General features: G+C 37.1%; 1 protein-coding gene across 3 annotated transcripts; it reads left to right on the top strand.

The window, feature by feature from the left end:
- Positions 1 to 4,840: 4,840 nt before the first annotated feature.
- scel (sciellin) lies at positions 4,841 to 17,384 on the top strand. 3 transcript variants are annotated; one of them, XM_008433715.3, is made up of 31 exons: positions 4,841 to 5,036; positions 6,276 to 6,307; positions 7,367 to 7,463; positions 7,637 to 7,699; positions 7,820 to 7,891; positions 8,562 to 8,594; positions 8,831 to 8,854; positions 8,997 to 9,029; positions 9,141 to 9,209; positions 9,327 to 9,395; positions 9,787 to 9,849; positions 9,939 to 10,007; positions 10,113 to 10,169; positions 10,768 to 10,824; positions 10,931 to 11,008; positions 11,328 to 11,384; positions 11,928 to 11,984; positions 12,089 to 12,166; positions 13,069 to 13,125; positions 13,262 to 13,318; positions 13,465 to 13,533; positions 13,615 to 13,671; positions 13,762 to 13,809; positions 13,887 to 13,928; positions 14,062 to 14,112; positions 14,199 to 14,240; positions 14,333 to 14,395; positions 14,486 to 14,569; positions 15,270 to 15,378; positions 16,303 to 16,405; positions 16,503 to 17,384. In XM_008433715.3, the coding sequence occupies exons 2-31, from the start codon at positions 6,289 to 6,291 to the stop codon at positions 16,517 to 16,519; spliced, it is 1,794 nt and encodes a 597-aa protein (XP_008431937.2). In that variant the 5' UTR covers positions 4,841 to 5,036; positions 6,276 to 6,288; the 3' UTR covers positions 16,520 to 17,384. The 3 variants fall into 3 exon arrangements, with proteins under 3 accessions (XP_008431937.2, XP_017163997.2, XP_017163992.2); XM_017308508.2 differs by having other exon boundaries at positions 12,092 to 12,166; XM_017308503.2 differs by having other exon boundaries at positions 10,934 to 11,008.
- The last annotated feature ends 532 nt before the right edge of the window (positions 17,385 to 17,916 follow it).

The following is a 17,916-nucleotide window of genomic DNA, read 5'->3' on the forward strand; positions in this document are numbered from 1 at the left end:
TATTTAAATATTTTAAATATCAGATTTCATAAAAAAAAAAAATAAAAAAAATAAAAAAAAAGCGTAATCAGACATAAAAAAAATCATGCACTAATTCTGGCATTTTAACAAATAAAACAAAACATGACTAAAAAAGTCTTAAATTGTTACAAAAAACCCAACTCAGAAGAAACACACACTTACACAAAAGCATTTGAAACCAATACATTCAACAGGGAATGTGTATATATTACAACATCACACTGTACTTCCCGTCAATCCTTTTTCCTGCATGGTCAGTTGACCTCCAAATGGTCCAGCAGCCTAGAAAATAACATTAAAATGATAAAGCTTGTGCACAAACAAGAAGTCTCACTTTAACATAAACTGTGACTGAATTCCTCCAGCATCACCAACTGACTTCACCCCAGACTTTGAGCAACTTGGATTCTGTGTTTCTTCTCTCTTCCTCTAGATGTTGGGACCTTTTCTTCCAAATTAAATTCAAAATGTGCTTTCCTTCAAAAAGAGGACTTTGGACCACCAAGGAACGGCCCAGTCCTGTTCCTCTTTAGCCCAGATGTCTGAAGTTATCACTGGTTCAGGAAGAAGTTTTGGGAAGTAGAAGTAGAAGGATTTGGGGCTTTTATTAGTCATAATCCATAATCATCAAAATTTACAAATAAATGTTTGAGCTGACTCTAAAAGTGCAGCCTTGCACTTCACAGTTATGGACCATTAAAACCTTTGTTCAGGACTCAATCACAAACTTTGGATCAGATTGAGATACTTCTTGCAAAATGAACATATTAATTTGAAACACAAATTAATATGAGACATGTTAAATGGAACAATGTAAATAAAAACTGCAACTTAAAACTGCATAAAAACAAACTTAGGAAAAATATCTAATTACCCCGAATAAGATATGCTTGCAAAATGATGACAAAGTGGGACTACAATGTGAGACAAACAGCATATGAAAAAGCAAGGGGTCATATAAATTTGCATCACCAGATAGATTTATCAAGGTTTGTTACCCATGTGACCTTTAAAAACAAGGTTGGATTATGTTGAAACTGTTTTGGGTTTTATATAGCACACCCTTTAAAATGCATTTATTGATCAACAAGATCAACATTATGTGCTTGTAGAGTTCACCTTTCCCTGGTGACAAGTGTGAAACAGTGAGACTTTGATCTCAGACACGAAACATAAAAACACCTTCATTGCATAAGAGCTGGAGCCACCCTTTGATTTTATAATTGTCTTGATAAAATCACCCCACTGATTTTTTATTTTTTTTAAACCACTGAACATGTATTAATTTCTGTCTAAATATAAAAAAAAATATTGTATTGCTGGAATTCTTCAAAATACAGAACAGAGGTTCTGATTATAGTCAGACTTTCTCTTGCAACGGAAGGATGCACAAGGAGGGAAACTGTGTTCAACAACATCAGTCAAAATGTCAGCAAAGGCCAAAACCCAGTGTGGTGCAGAGGTAGACATGAACAGCAGGTACACGAAGCAGACATTATCACGATGTAACACATGCAATGTGTGCGATGTGCGAAGATGTATTTAGCAGGAAATAAACCCTTTCTGTTCTCAGAGGGATATCTCCTGCTGTCTGTTTTTTTGGGGGGGGCGAGGGGAGGTTGCAGTGAAGGCTTATAACTTAGCATACATTCACATTTGCTGAGGCAGAGAGAGGGACGGAGATGCATGCGGCCGCTTGTGTTGTTTTATTGGCTGCGAGGCATTGCATCGGCCCAATGACAAGGGGAGAAGTCCATCTATACTGTCTCTTTTCATAGCAACCCAGAAAGCATTTGGTGGCGACCAGCGTCAGTAGCAGCGTGTAGCACTGAGGATTAAGAAATGAAGGAGCAGTCTTCTTGAGTTTTTAATCTTAGAAACATGCGACAAACAGAATCCCTGAAGAGTATTTTCCTGTTGGAGTATGTTCCTTCTGCTTGTGCAATTTGAACACACATCCACATGAGTATGCATTGATCTAACCCCTGGTTGTATCTCTCTCTTGTTCCATCAAGGAGGAGGAGGAAGATTATCTAGGCCAAGATAATGCCACAGACTAGACAGCACAGAAGAATATGGCAAATGTGACAAAGGATTTACATGTTTTACACAGATTTACAAAGCAAGTCGGATGGAAAACCCAGAGGGCGCTATTTATTGTTCACAGTTATCTCAGTTTTGCAGTCTGCTGTTATCATTATTTGTCTTCACATTACAAAATGCATCATAGTTCAAGAGCCCTCAATCAGCTGGCCAAATAAACAATCTGTCAACGAAACACATTTATTTAATTATTACAAACTGGCCACCGGTTACTATTTTTAAACGTACATCAGTTATGTTCACCATCGCTTCTATATGCATTAGGAACATGTCAAACTCTCACTTTAAAACTTATTTCGAGCTTCTAAGACTCATTTCATGACATTTCTATGTCACGTTTAGGCTAATATTAGTATGAAAATTGATAGGGTTGCAAAACAATGATTCGAAGGGCACCAACATGTCTTTTAATCTTTTAATGCTTCATTCAAAAAAAAAAAAAAAAGATTTTGGAGCCCAAGTCTGAATTAAAGAATAGTTCAATTTCATAATTAAAGACCACAGTTTACATGATATTCATGTCCATACTGGGTAGATGTAAACTTCTGACCTGACCAATAGGTGTGAATGTCGAGTTGTCAGGATAAAATACACTTTAGAACAATGCTGCATCAGCCAGTGAAAACCACTCAAGATTTGTTCCTGTAAAAATAAGACTCTTCTACAGTACATATGCCTTAGTTACAAAAATGCTAGATTTAATACAGAGCTGTAGAAGCTACAATAAAAAAGTTATCTTTAAAAGAAATTCTCTGGAGGAGCTTCTAAAGTCTGAATAGCCAAGAGACAAGAAACGCTGCAAGTTATAAGCATCACATTGTGATATTTTGTGTAAGCTTCGCATAGTTTTCTGGATTTAAAAAGAAATTCCATAAAAAGGAAGATTATTTCCTGTAAGTCTCAGAAAAGACACAATACATCTCAGTAACAGAAACCTCTGAACATTTGAATGAATGATGCAAAAGTCTTCATATGGCAGAGTCTGTGTTTATTTATATTCAGAAACCTTGATGCATACTTGGATGTTCAAGTATTTAACTTGAGCTCGATATATTCGCCAGTAGGGGGCAGTGTGGCGTCTCCGGTGACCCATTTGGAGGGAACCTGGACCAGTGGAAATGGCTTGGTAGAGATGAAAAGTTTTGTGTAGAAGTGGTTTGCTAAAAATGTTGACTGATTCTGTGGCGAAAAACACATATTAAAAATACGTTGTCAGACATTGTGATTTCACAAATATTTATTATTTTCATTTTATAGCATTTAATATAATGTTCAAATAATGCTTTTCTTCAAATAGAGAATTTAGCACATATCTTGAATGATTATGGATATTTTGACATTAAAAGGGCCATCTCTTGCTTGACTCTAATTAAAATAAAGATATGTATTTCACATGCTTTTAATTAGCTATCATGATTAAGTTAAACAAATAGCTGTTTAAATTACAAGTTTGGAATTTGGCTATGATAGGCAATGCAGAGTTAAAACACATGTGAGAGCCTACAAGTTGATCTTTGGATTTTATAAAGCCTAAAATCCAAAAGAGCTTAGAAAAAAAAGTGTGGAGTTTTTCTTTCACAACTGGACATCAATAATTGTCCAAAATTAACAACAACAACAACAAAAGGTCTCAACTGTCTTTGGATACTCACCTCTATTGTTCTGTCATTCTGGGCCCGTCTGCATTCCTTCTTCACCGTCAGCGACCGGGAGGGGTTAACCTATCAGAGACGTGCAGTCACACCCAAGCCAGGTATGAAAGTGACTGTGCACCTGTCATAGCTCTGATCACCCAGAACATGGCACACCCAATGGCACATTTCTTGCTTGCTCAAAGTCTGAGCTTTTTCAGACTGATATTGGTGCCCACTCACTTGCATAGTGCATAATGTACCATGGAGGGAGATTTTGAACTTCTGGGTTCACTGAGATCTACTCTTCACTGTCTCAAATCTAAGTCAGGTATCGTATTTGTTGGAACTAAGAAAGAAGCGTTGCTAAAGTAATCACGCCCTGCTCTGGCTGTACCTTTCAGCCTGTTGTCCCTTTATATCCTTTCGCTGCTTTTCTTCCATTTAGCTCCATCCGTCCTCCCATTGGTTCCAATTAGCTTCCCTGCTGAAGAAAAGCATCCCCGCAGCATGATGCAGCCACTACTATAATTTATTACGGGGATGACATGTTCAGGGGAGAAATTTTATACTTTAACTTCACATATCGTGTCTTTCGACATAACCCACAAGGTCCACGTTTGGAGGAGAGCAGGTTCGTCTACATGTTTACTGTGTTTAAGCAGGACTTCTCACGGCTTTCTTTGTGCCACTCTTCCTTGAAGGGCAGTTTTGTGGAGTTCCCAGCTAATTATAACGAGCACTGTAGTACTTTTATCAGCACGAGTAAAGTACAAAGTCTCGTCTCAGCTATAACGCAGTAAAAGACCAACTCCGGCAAGACGCTGGTGAGTAATCACGTTGAAGAATGGCCTACTGAGATCACGCTGCTCACTTTATGTCCACAAATTGTGATTAAAATGCTCCAGAGGTCAGGGTTTAATAGAGCTGATTAGTTCCAGACTTTGCGAGAAAGACATACTTCAACACCAATGCTGAGGAGCAGGTATTTCAGCACTCCACCCAGTTCCTTTAAAGCTCAACCTGCAAGCAGAAATGAATAATTAAGAGGGAAACGATGACGATGGAGGAAGAAACATGTAGAGCGACATGAAAAGAGGAAAACAGTTTCTCTGAGTCCTCTGCGAGGCCACTCCCAAAGGGTGGCCTCCCCTTGAGGTTAAAAGCAGAAGGAATGACAAAGGTGTGACTGTGCCGAGAAGAGTGATAGACAGGCGTTCAGACCTGAGCTATAGTGAGGATTTTACCTGTAAAACCCCAGGAACAGAGCCGTCTCCAGAGGTACGCATCATATTTTCTGTCATAACTTTTCCCTCAGTGATTATGTCATTTTTATTTTTATTATTTACGTTTTGTTTATTTTGTGATCACTAAAAAAAAATTAAAAAAATTCTAACCCTCAAAACTTTAAAAGAAAAATACAAGTTATTTTATTTAACATGATCTAAAGATAAACAATAATGCAACGGGGCCTAAACTCAGTGTCAACTCGCAGTTTTACTGAACATGTTTGCCAAACAATTTAAAACATATTTTCTGGCACCCAGACACTTTTTCCATGGAAGGGGGTTTGGGGGGAATCATCCTATCAGTTTTAAGAGCAGAAAATATACTTTTCCTTCGACTGGTACCTTCAAGATGCTGAAAAAAAATTGATTTAAGTGAAAGCAGTTTTAGTTTGTGTACTGCTCATTGAATGATTTCCCTTTCGATGAATGAATCCTCGACGCTAGAAGCAGGCGTAACACTCTGAAACAATTCAGACGACGCACATAAAGTTATAGTTAACTATTCTTGCTCTGGCTGATACAGTAAAACAGCAAACCGTTTCCATCCTGTAGAGTGAAAGCACTGATTTAATCCTGCTGCTTTGTGTGACATTAATAGCAAAGGGATTAAATGAAGGAAAATAAGCACAAAAAGTCATGTTATTGAGCTGAGCTGCAGGATCATAGCTGCATCCCAATTTTTGTTTTTTATTGTAAAGATTTATTTATTTATTTTTGCTTCAACTACTTATGATTCCCTCAAAAACACACAGATTGTAGAGTACATAAACCTCTTACAAAATACTGTTTCTGGACTGCATGACTGATAATAATTTCATTTAATTATATCTGCCTTCTGATTGTTTTTCAATAGCATTTTCTGGTATGTTACTGTATGCCCCTCTTGTTTTGCTGACAATGGTGTGTTTGGAGAAGGAGTGTTGTGGAAGGTGGGTGTGTCTACATGTGGGCATAGATCAAGACAAACCAGTTTATGGCTTAATCACTGAGCCTGGACCGAAGGTGCAGCGACAAACCCGACAGGGTCATTAATGTAGGCTGCTCACAAAACGCTCAGATCGAGAGAAAATGACAAGTATGCAGAAGCAAAGAATGAGTAATTTCAGATCGAAGTTCTTATGTTCACTCAGTTCATGCTGAGCTTCACCAAGCCGCTTCACATTTAGATTCTTAGGCTGCAGTGCCACCTAGCGTCCGTTTAATGTGCTCTATTTTCCTCTGTCATTTTCAGGTGAGAGTCCAAAATGAGCTCCTACTCAACTTGTAAGTATTTACATTATTACGAATAATAACAGAATCGTTGAAACTGTTGTGTCATATAATTACTGACAAAACCGGGTTTTCAAATTGTGATAATGTTTGTTAAGGGGACAATGTAGACACTGACCCCATGTATTTTGGTTATATGTATCAATATGTGCATCTCTGGAAAATATGAAGAGACCACTGCAACCATTAAAAACCTCCTGGTTATCCCACCAAATATTGATTTCTGAACTCCTCCTGAGTTAAAAATAATAATGTTGTTGTTTCTAAATGAATATGAACTTGTTTTCCTTGCATTATTTGAGGTCTGAAAGCATTGCATCTTTTTCATTATTTTGACAATTTCTCATTTTCTGCAACTAAATACAAACTTTTTACTTGAAATTTCGGAGACATGTTGTCAGTAGTTCATAGTATATGTATATAGTGCTCTATATGATATATTGTTATTTTAGTTTTAAAAAATTGTATAACACCCACATAATTCAGTCATAGTTTTGAAGTGCATTGCACTGAACGTTATACCTTCTTGCTCTACATCATGTTAATATTAGCTGTTAAGGAAGTTAGCGTGTAGTTGGTTCTACCACAGAAATGCTGCTTGTATCTTAGCAACAGTAGTGTCAAAACAGGCTTACTTTAAAACAGGTGAACGGTGGGGCCCTTCTAGACTGCACTTCATGACTGTGTTTTTCCAAACCAGAAATATTTCCAAACAACTGAGTCTGTTGACTTTGTAAACAACTGAGTCTTAATTAAGCACTGCCAGCTGGTCTGCAGTGCTTAGCAACAAGTGGGGGACGGTCAGCATGGCATCATTTTGCTTGCTCTGGCATCTCGTGAAAAAGACTTTCAACTGAAGAATGATTTATGGACAATTTTTTGTGTTTTGAAACCTTGACATTCTATGAAACTGGTAGTAAATAAAATGAAAAAACACAAATGTGCACCAAGTTTTCACTCTGTTTTGACTTTTTTTCACATTAAGCTTTAAGTGGACGTAAGATGTATTTAAATACACAGAGCGCCTGAATGATCCGTTTTGCTTGTTTGCAGCCAAAACCAAGGCGCTCGAGGACAGCAAGAAGAAAACCTCTCTGCTGAAGGACAACAGCTGGATCCGAAGAAATGATGACGAAGACGAGCCCGTCGAGTAAGTATACAGATACCGAAGGCAAGCCGGCTCACACCCTTTAGGATTGGCTGGACAGACGAGAGTTACCTGTACCAAGTGCACCTTCAGACACGCTCGCATTCCTTTTGCGGCGAGTCATAGCGTTGACTCATAACTGCACGGATGAATGATTTCTCTTTCCTCTCTCACAGCCAAGACCCAAACTTCGGTAAAAGTGTCTTGAGTCGAGTGAATAACACTGATACCACTGACAGGTAAAACAAACATAAATCTCAATCTCAACCAAAGTATCAAGTGAAAAGGATTACATCTCATGGTCATTTGTGCCATTAATCTTTTTTAAATAATGCATATTGTCTTTATCTTTTACACAGTACCCCAGAACCCAAGTCAACAAGAACAACTAAAACAAACTCATCCTCATCTGTCCAATCTCTCACCAAGAGGTAAAAGCACTTTAGTGTGCTAAAAGGTTTTTAAGATTAAAGGCGGGGGTATTGTGTAAAATCAATGTACATCATTGTATTATATCGTTACAATGTCGCTCCCTCATCAGAAACATTCCTTGAGTGTTGCTTTGATTTTTTTTTTTATGCACGTTTGAGAAATCCTCGAATCTCCCATTGGCAAACATTCGTTCAGCAAAACACCTGCTCTGACAAAGCCCTGCCTATTTCCACAAACCTCCTATTTGGAGCTGCAGTCTCCAGCTGAGCCACTCAGCTCCTCCAGACTAGCGGCAGCAGTGATTACAAACACCTGGGGGAAGTGCGAGTCTGCTGAGCTCGTTATATGAAAGCTACTTCTCAGACTAATGCTCCTACAAATGGTTGTAAACATTATAACAGAGGAATGTTGTTGTGATGAGGTGTCAGAGGGAGCAGGAGCTTCTTAAAGAGACAAACGTCTAATTTCAAGGCATCAAATTGCAAAGTCTTGCAAATATGTAAAGTTTGATATATACAAAAAAAATTTTATTACGACTGGAGGTTACATAGTTACGTACTTGTGCTATAAAATTGCATCATGTGCCTGGAAAATATATAATACCACAATTTTATCAATTCGTATATAGACTACAACAAGAACCTTAATGTCTGAGTTCTCTCATTGCAGGTTCAGTGGAAGCAAAGATGACCTGAAAACCATGTTAGTGCCATTATTATTATTCTAAAATTATGTTTTTCTGCTATTATTATTATTATTATTATTATTATTATTATTATTATTATTATTATTATTATTATTATTATTATTATATTAATTATTATTATTATTATTATTATATTAATAGCAATAGTAGTAGTTGTGGTAAATACACAATTCTATTGTATTTATATCATTACCTAACCCGTGACCAAAATATGCTTTTCTTCTACTGGCAGGACACCGTCTTACTACTCAAAAAGGTAAATTTTCATATCTGAGCTCAGTTTATACATATATACACCATTTATGGTGTGTATGTGTACATACACACCATATATGCATATGATGCTTTATGTGGATATGCACATTTTGTTTGGTATAATTCACTTTCTGCTTCACTAGAACTTCCGGTGCAAAGACAGAAACGTCCAGCACGTAAGCACTCCTCTTGTATATCACAAAGATTGTGAGATTGTATCATACACATAGAGGAAAATGCAGTAAAGAACTATTTTATTTATTGCCTTTTTTCCCCCACCCTTTTAGCACTAAAACCACAACGGTGACTAAGGATGGGACAACTGAGACCACCGTCACCACCACCCAAAGTGTCAAGTAGGGAATAAAATATCAATACTCTGTAACTGTATGATGTGTTTCATCATTATGTTATATCTATGTTATAGCTATTTTCTCATTATTGAGACTTTTTCCATTTTTGTCTCCTAACAGGTCTCCTGTGACCAAAACACCCACTAAAACTGAGACGTTCATGGAGCGCGTCAAATCCTCAAGCAAAGAGTAAGAATCAATCTAACCATAGATGCAAGAAATATATTGACTAGAGCTAAACTATAGTTTAATATGAGCTTAACATTTTGTTATTGGTTATTTACACTTCTATTTTGTTTTTATTAATTTATTTTCATTGAACTATTTTAGAAATCTCCTGCCACAAACTGCTAATTGTCAGTGGAATTACCATTTATGTGTGTTTTAAAAGCTGCAAATTGCCCCCTTGTTAAATTTGTTCTTCAAAAAACTAATTTAAAGTTTCTTTGCAGCCAGATTATATAATTAAAAACAGAGAAAATTGTAACAAACTGTTTTTTTAGTATATCTTTTATATCTGTGCATACAAGATATTTTTGAAACTGAAAATGAAGGTCACTTGTCGTGTTCTCACATCTAGTTCACAGTTCTCAAGCTACTCGCCTACCAAGACAACAAAACCGACTATTACCACCACTAAAGAGTAAGATTTCAACATATTAAATTTCCCTGTTACTATAATATGTACTAATTTGTATTAAAACATTTTACCTTTAATATTTTTCCACGTAGGGCGGAAGACCAACTTGACAACTCACTGACCCAATCACCTTTGAAGGATGACTTCCCAACTATAGACAGGTGATATTTCCATTCACCAAACCTAAAGTTACAGCAAATGTGCTTTGATACACTGGTCATTTGCGTTTATGCTCATTATGATGGTTTTTTTTTCCTCCTTTGTAGCAAAACACCTGTGACCACAACTAAGACTGTGACGGTGAAAAGCAGCAGCGATCTAATGTAAGTTTGACCCCATACTTTGACAGTGTCATCAAACCGCTGACCTTAACCTGCAATAATTTCATGTGAGGTGCCGCTGTTTCACCTCAGAAAAATGCGATGATACAACACAATACACTGCAAAGTGACGATACGTTACGATGTGATACAATAAGATCTAATAAATTGTGATAAGATGTGCAACACTATGTGTTCCTTAACAATCTGATGCAATATGATAATATTCCCTATGATATATCAGATGATGCATTGAAATACTCTGCAGTGTGACAGCATTATGTACAATATTATGTGATCTCACCAGTATCAGATTAATATGGTCAGACACGTTGCAGTACAATGAAATGCAATACAACAATGCAGTACAATATTCTATTCTATTCTATTCTATTCTATTCTATTCTATTCTATTCTATTCTATTCTATTGTATTGTATTGTATTGTATTGTATTGTATTGTATTGTATTGTATTACATTATATTATAGTATAATAAATGCACATGAAAAGCCACAACATATGGTTAAGTGATTATGATAAGCGATTGATTCTATATGTCATAATCCCCTTCATGAATACATTATGCTGTTGACTTTACAGGGCTGAAGACAAGTTGTACGATTCCCTCCTGCCTGACCCGATCAAATCTCCTGACAGGTGAAACATCTCAGTCATTTAAAAAAAAACACATCAAAACAAAGCAACAACAACAAAAAAACCCTGATTGACATTCTAATACTCTAACATCCCATTAATGTATCAGCAGCACAGCCAGCACAAAGACAAAGACCGTGGACAGCAGCAGTAAGACTGTGACGGTGAAAAGCAGCAGCGATCTGATGTAAGTTTGACCCCATACTTTGAAAGTGTCATCAAACTGCTGACCTTAACCTGCAATAATTTCATGTGAGGTGCCGCTGTTTGGCCTCAGAAAAATACGATGATACAAAACATTACAGTGCAAAATGATACAAAACTATAGAATAAAATAATAGGTGCCATGCAATTCTAGACAATATGTTAGGATATATGACATGATGTGATGCAGTGCAACGCAATATAATACAATACGTATAAGCCTAAAGTTACAGCAAATGTGCTTTGATACACTGGTCATTTGCGTTTCTGCTCATTACGATGTTTTTTTTTCTCCTTTGTAGCAAAACACCTGTGACCACAACTAAGACTGTGACGGTGAAAAGTAGCAGTGATGCAATGTAAGTTTGACCCCATACTTTGACAGTGTCATCAAACCGCTGACCGTAACCTGCAATAATTTCATGTGAGGTGCCGCTGTTTCACCTCAGAAAAATGCGACGATACAACACAATACACTGCAAAGTGATACAAAACTACAGAATAAAATAATAGGTGCATACCACATGATGTGATGCAGTGCAACGCCATATAATACGATACGTTACGATGTGATACAATAAGATCTAATAAATTGTGATAAGATGTATGTGATCCTAAACAATCTGATGCAATATGATAATATTCCCTATGATATATCAGATGATGCAATCCACTACTCTGCAGTGTGACAGTATTATGTACAATATTATGTGATCTCACCAGTATCAGATCAATATGGTCAGACATGTTGCAGTACAATGAAATGCAATACAATACTACAATGCAGTACAATAATAAATGCACATGAAAAGCCACAGCATATGGTTAAGTGATTATGACAGGTGATTGATTCTATATGTCATAGTCCACTTCATGAATACATTATGCTGTTGACTTTACAGGGCTGAAGACAAGTTGTACGACTCCCTCCTGCCTGATCCGATCAAATCTCCTGACAGGTGAAACATCTCAGTCATTAAAAAAAAAACCATCAAAACAAAGCAACAAAAAAAAAAAACCCTGATTGATATTCTAATACTCTGATATCCCATTAATGTATCAGCAGCACAGCCAGCACAAAGACAAAGACCGTGGACAGCAGCAGTAAGACTGTGACGGTGAAAAGCAGCAGCGATCCGATGTAAGACGGGCACCAAAATAGCACACACCTTTACAGATTTATAAATCTGAAAACAACAAGTAGTGGCTGAGCTCACAAACGGCGCAAAAACAAAATCCAACCAAGTTTTTTTTCTGTTGGTTTCTAGTGCAAATATTTTAGTAAAGTTGAAATAAAACAAAACTAACTTGCAAGCAACTTTTCAGGAAGATATAGGAACTTGTATACTCATATACATATACCTAAAGAAAAGCTCATTTGAAGTATCTAAATTAACAACAATCTGCAACAAGGAATGTAATTTTCATCGACCATGAACATATTTGTCTTCATTTGAAGACTAAGCTAAATGAAAAACAACCAAGGTGAAATGTTTGCACAAAAATCCAAACGCAAACTGGCAAATATATTTTCCACAGATTTACTGCATCTCTAGTTAAAACTCCCTCTGATTAGACCTTACATAATGCACTTTTCATCTTCTGTTGAAAAAAAAAAAGTAGGCTAATTCGATGCTCAGCTGGTCTGTAGGTGTGTGAACAGTGGATGTGTGAGGGTGCAGAGTCCTTGGTGACTTGCTCAGTGTGTTACTGCTCTGTACAGCCACAGAGCCAGCATCATATCTAATGGGCATATCAAGAAATGTTCATTTTTATAATAAAGAAAGACAGTTTGGTAATGAATCGTTTCAGAGACTTACTTCAGTTTTTAAAGACTTTAAGGTTTGGAGGTTTAAACATTCTTTAAATATGCATTTAGGTGTCTGTAAAATGTGAGGTAAATCTGTTGCCACATTAGAAGCTGTTTTGCAAAAATTAAAACATTTCCTCTTTATATTTCTATTGCATAGATTGATTAAAAGAAACAATAGTTGTGGTGTACTACTGGTAAGTTAATTATATTGTATTTATTCTTTCTTGTAGTGCTGAGGACAAACTCTATGACACTCTGATTCCGAGTGCTATCAAGGATGGAGACAGGTAGCAGGTTTTTCTGTACTGCGCATTTCAAAGTTCTTGAATACAAGCTGTTTAAATCCCAGTAATGCCATAATAAGCTGGGACATTTTTTCATAGTTTCATCTGACCAATTATTGGAATATTTTCTTCGCTACAGCAAAAAAACAACTGTGTCCAGCAGTGAGACTGTGACGGTGAAGAGCTCCAACACTGTGTGAGTTAATCTGATTCAAAGAGTGTATTTAAACATCAAAAGTGAATATATTGTATATACTATAACTATTAATAAAAATATTAATATTAGTGTTTATTAAGTCAGGAACACTATTTAATTTTTTTTTTTCACATTTTGATTTCAAGAGATGACACCAAACCAGCAACAACAACAACAACAACAACAACAACAGTCACTGTAAAGTCCTCTTCAATGTAAGCTGAAACCTGTCCTCCATTTTTATGTAGCACGCCATCACAGTGTCCACAGCCATGATGATGTCATTGTTTTAACAGGCCCACCGATGACCTCTATGACACCCTCCTGCCGAAAGCCATCACATCTCCTGTCAGGTGAGACGTCTCAGTCAATAAATGAATAAAACAGATCCGTTTTTGTTTTTATTACGTTGGTAAAACATTAAATGTTCATCCTCTCAACAGTTCAAGCAAAACGGTGAAGGACATTGTCACAGTCAACTCCAAAAAAGAGTGAGTGGTTCTTTCTTTCTTTTTAATATTGGACAAAGAATTGTGTCCTGACATATTAGTGGGTATTTTTTTTTCAGAGACGAAACCCCATCAACACTGTCATCCACACGCAGCATCAGGTGAGAAAAGAAAGCAACTCTAAAACCTATAACAATGCACACGTTTCCTTTGTTGTATTCATAAAAGTAAAATAAAATATATATTTTTTACTGCATCCAAATAATGTCTTGACTTTTTTTTTTTGATGAACAGCTACAGCTCAAACATTGACGATACTCCCTACACTCCCACCAGCTCATACAGGTCAGTATCTAATGTTATCTACTGCAATAAAATATACTTGTGGTGTTTCTGTTGTCTTAATCCTTCCTCTGTTTGCACAAACGCAGCAGCGACTATAAAACCTACTCCTACTCCAGACCAGACTCCAGGTGGGTGGCAGAGGAAGTGGACAGCAATCACTCGGTAAAGAATAAGAGCAACAGAAAAGGTAAAATGTGTCTCTGGTTCTGTCTTCTTGCAGCTATGAGTACAGCAGCCTCAACAGCCCCTCGCTCTACAGCTCCACATCATACAAGAGCAGCAGGTATGAAATGATCTCAGCCGATGCTTGACGGGAATTGGGTGCAAGTCATAAGGTTAACAGCGAAAACATTTTTCTTTTTTTTGTTTTTAGCTCTCGCAGCTTGTCAGATGACATCCTGTCAGATCCAATCTACTCCAAGTCTTCCACAAAGAGTGTTTATCAGACCCCTGACAGGTAAGAAAAGAACACTGCCAGCATCTCTTGATTATGAAATATGTAGTGCAAAGAAACGGCAAAATGCTAAATGCCAAAGTCAGCAGAGGATTTGTGTACCACCAACATGCTGACGTAAATCGTTTCTCAAGTTTACTGTGCTCATCACTATAGCCGCTTAGCACATGACATGAATTTTCAAGCCTGAGAAGAATGTTTGAATTTGAGCCGGACAAGAGCGACATTAAATAAACTGTGACCCATTAGTTACGGTGTTGCTAGGCAAGCCAAGGTTAACGCTTAAAGCCGCCCATCCAACAATCGTTTGAGGCAGAGAAAGTGTCCACCAAAGCAGCGTTTCAATATTTTGACAGGTTCAAAACGTCTTCATAGAAGATTGTTGGAGATCTTTTACATAATTGCAATGAATTTATCTAAAATATTAAGTATCACTTAGGGGTCGCCAAATGAGTTGAGGCTCTAAGGACCACTGGATTTATGTTGGCGGAATTTCTTGGAATATTTTTGCTAATCCTTTAAATCATGTTGCTTTACAAGACTTTCACTAGCAGTGAGATTACCGCAAAGGAGTGAGTTTAAAGGTTTCATGACGGGTCGAGGTCAAGGATAGGTGACTTGAGGAGACTTGCTGTTGGACTTTTTACAAAGTTGAAGTTTAACTAGCATGCTTTAAACGGCAATGGTGTCTTGTTTGAAACAGGCCTGTGCTGGAGAAGGACCTGTGCACCACCTGCCGAAAGCCCTTCACTGGAGACGCCAAGATGGTCCTGGACGACATGAAGATAAACTGCCACGCCACCTGCTTCAAAGTGAGACCTGCAGTTTCAACATGCAACTTTTATTCATCAACTTAAACCTTTTCCCCCATTATATGATCTTACAACCACAAACTGCAATGTGTTTTTATGGGAATGTTGTGTGACAGATCAACACGGAGTGGTGCATAACTGAGAATTTTCACATAAAAAAAAAAAAATCAGATCAGAAAACAGCAGCTTCCAGTTTTATTCAACCCCTTTCATTATGATACCTCTCAATAAATACCAATGCAACACAATTTCTCCAGAGATCCCTTAGCTATTAAATAGAGTCCAACTATTTGACTGGATACTCAAAGAGAGTATATATTAAGTGAAGCTCAGGATAACTCTTGACTCATTTTTGCAACAGGTCATGTAGGGAATGCAGCTTAAATGTGGAATAAGATACTGCAGTTAGATAAGGATGACCCTGAACACATCATCCGCATGTTAAAACATGGTGGTGTCAGAGTCATGCTCTATTGACGCTTTTCTCCAGCATGAACAAGGAAGCTAGTCAAAGTCGATGACAGGTTGGATGAAAAAGAGTTGAAACGTTGAAACTTCACACTTTATTTCTAGGCCTTGTTTCTGACATTTGTGGTTCTGATGTGGCAAAATGTGTACAAATGTGAGGGTCATTACTACTTTTGCAAGTCTCTGTCAATACTGGGTTTCGATAGGTTTGCAAGCAGCACAGAGAGGCTGCACAGAAATCCAAAACGCTTCCTGTCAATACATGTAAAATATCTGAAATAGATCACCGAAGTCCTCCTCTGGCATCATCCCCTCCGCACAGCTTTGGAATCCTTACATAAACGTGCTTAGCGACATTTATCCGGAAGATGTCAGACATTAACAGTCATCAGCCGGGCAGCTGTGTGCTAAGCATGATTATCCGTCTTCATTTAATGCGTCTGTTTGTTTTGGCAGTGTGATGTCTGCAACGGCTCTCTGGGCTACATGAAAGCCGGGGACAGCATGTGGATCTACAAGCGCAAGGTGCACTGCGAAAACTGCTTCGAGACCACCAGAGGTAGATGAACAGTTTCTTTGCTGTTTTGTTTTTGTTGTTGTTGTTCAGCTCTTCAATCAATAAATGTGAATAAACACAATTCCTTTCCCCCTGACAGAAAAATGGCGCCGCTGAACCTCCTCAGAGATTGTTGCATTCTGATGGTGTGGGTGATGAGGGTCGTACTAAGACGTTTTAAGTGGGTGCTTTAAAATTAAAAAAAAAAAATCACAGTTACATAATGTAAATTCCATTTTCATGTGACTATACAGGCCACACAAGGCATGAAATCTACTAATATATCTGTCTCTACCTCTACACTGTATATCTCTTTCTATACTCTCTTTAATGTGTCACTTCTTGGGGGACTCTTGTGAGTAATATGACAGGATATTCTACGATATTGAGGGCCGGGGGCTTTTTCTTTGTGCAATAAGGGCAAATAAAAAAGACTTCTTTATTAAAATTTTTCTTGAAAGTCCCTGTTCTTTGGGTTTATGTTTACTCCTAAATTATTACGTGATAATACAGAACAACAACAAAAAAGATGATAAAGAAAGGCTTGTACTTAAATAAAATTTTAAATTACTGAAGACTGTGTTTTGTTTTGTTTTAAACCGGATGCTAAAATCTCAAGTAAAAGGTCAGGCTGTCTATTGTTAGAGGGGAATTGAAGAATATCTGTTTGCAATTCTCTATTCAAGTGTGTCCTTGCCTTTGTGAAACCTGCAACTGAACAAATAACGTTAATGCAACAATGTATGTTAAATGTATTTTTCAAATTATTAAAGCACTCTGCAATGTTGTTTTCGTATTTTTTAATTGCAATTGAATATATTACGTAGTGGAACAGCAAGCAGCTTTTGATCAGCACTGTGTGTACTGCTAATTGAAAGACAGCCCTAAAGAGCAATAAAGTCACAATACTTGGCATGTCTGTAAAATACCTGGAGTGCATTGTTTTTCAATAACTTTGTCAATAAACAGAATTCAAAATGAACTTGCTGTTATGTCTTTACTGTCAATTTACCCAGCCGACCCAAGACCTAAGCAAACCACGTTTGGGCCAGTAAGGGGGACAAAAGTTTGTCGGACTAAAGATGTCAAAGCATGAAATTTGTCAATAAGGCTAAAAAGACTGAGCCCACATTTATATTTTAGTTGAAGATATATGAATAGCAAAAAATGAAATGGCTCAAGATAATAAAAATAATTTTATTAGGTGTTAGAATATCAGAAAAAAAATATTTTAGTAATACAACAGAAGGAAAGTTTGATAGTTAAGTTGTGCATCATGACACGTCAATAGGTGTCAATGGAGTTGTATTTAAAGAAACACTGTAGCTGCACATTAGTCAGTAAAAATGTCAAATTTGTTCTTCTGCATTTCAGACACGACTGTCCAAACAAAAGAGTAAGTCAGAAAAATAACTTTGTCTTCACAAATGTACTGCTATAATACATTTAATATAAGCGTAATATGGTGCTGCAGTTTATAACTGAATGGGTTAAATGCAAAGACTGGGCTCCTT

The sequence above is a fragment of the Poecilia reticulata genome, chromosome 2, assembly GCF_904066995.2.
Source record: "Poecilia reticulata chromosome 2, P_reticulata-male-v2, whole genome shotgun sequence".
NCBI lineage: Eukaryota > Metazoa > Chordata > Actinopteri > Cyprinodontiformes > Poeciliidae > Poecilia > Poecilia reticulata.

Coding starts and splice junctions, on each gene's coding strand:
- scel (XM_008433715.3), top strand. Junction 7,464..7,636: donor GACGAAGACGAGCCCGTCGA/GTAAGTATACAG, acceptor CCTCTCTCACAG/CCAAGACCCAAACTTCGGTA. Junction 13,534..13,614: donor ACTGTAAAGTCCTCTTCAAT/GTAAGCTGAAAC, acceptor TTGTTTTAACAG/GCCCACCGATGACCTCTATG.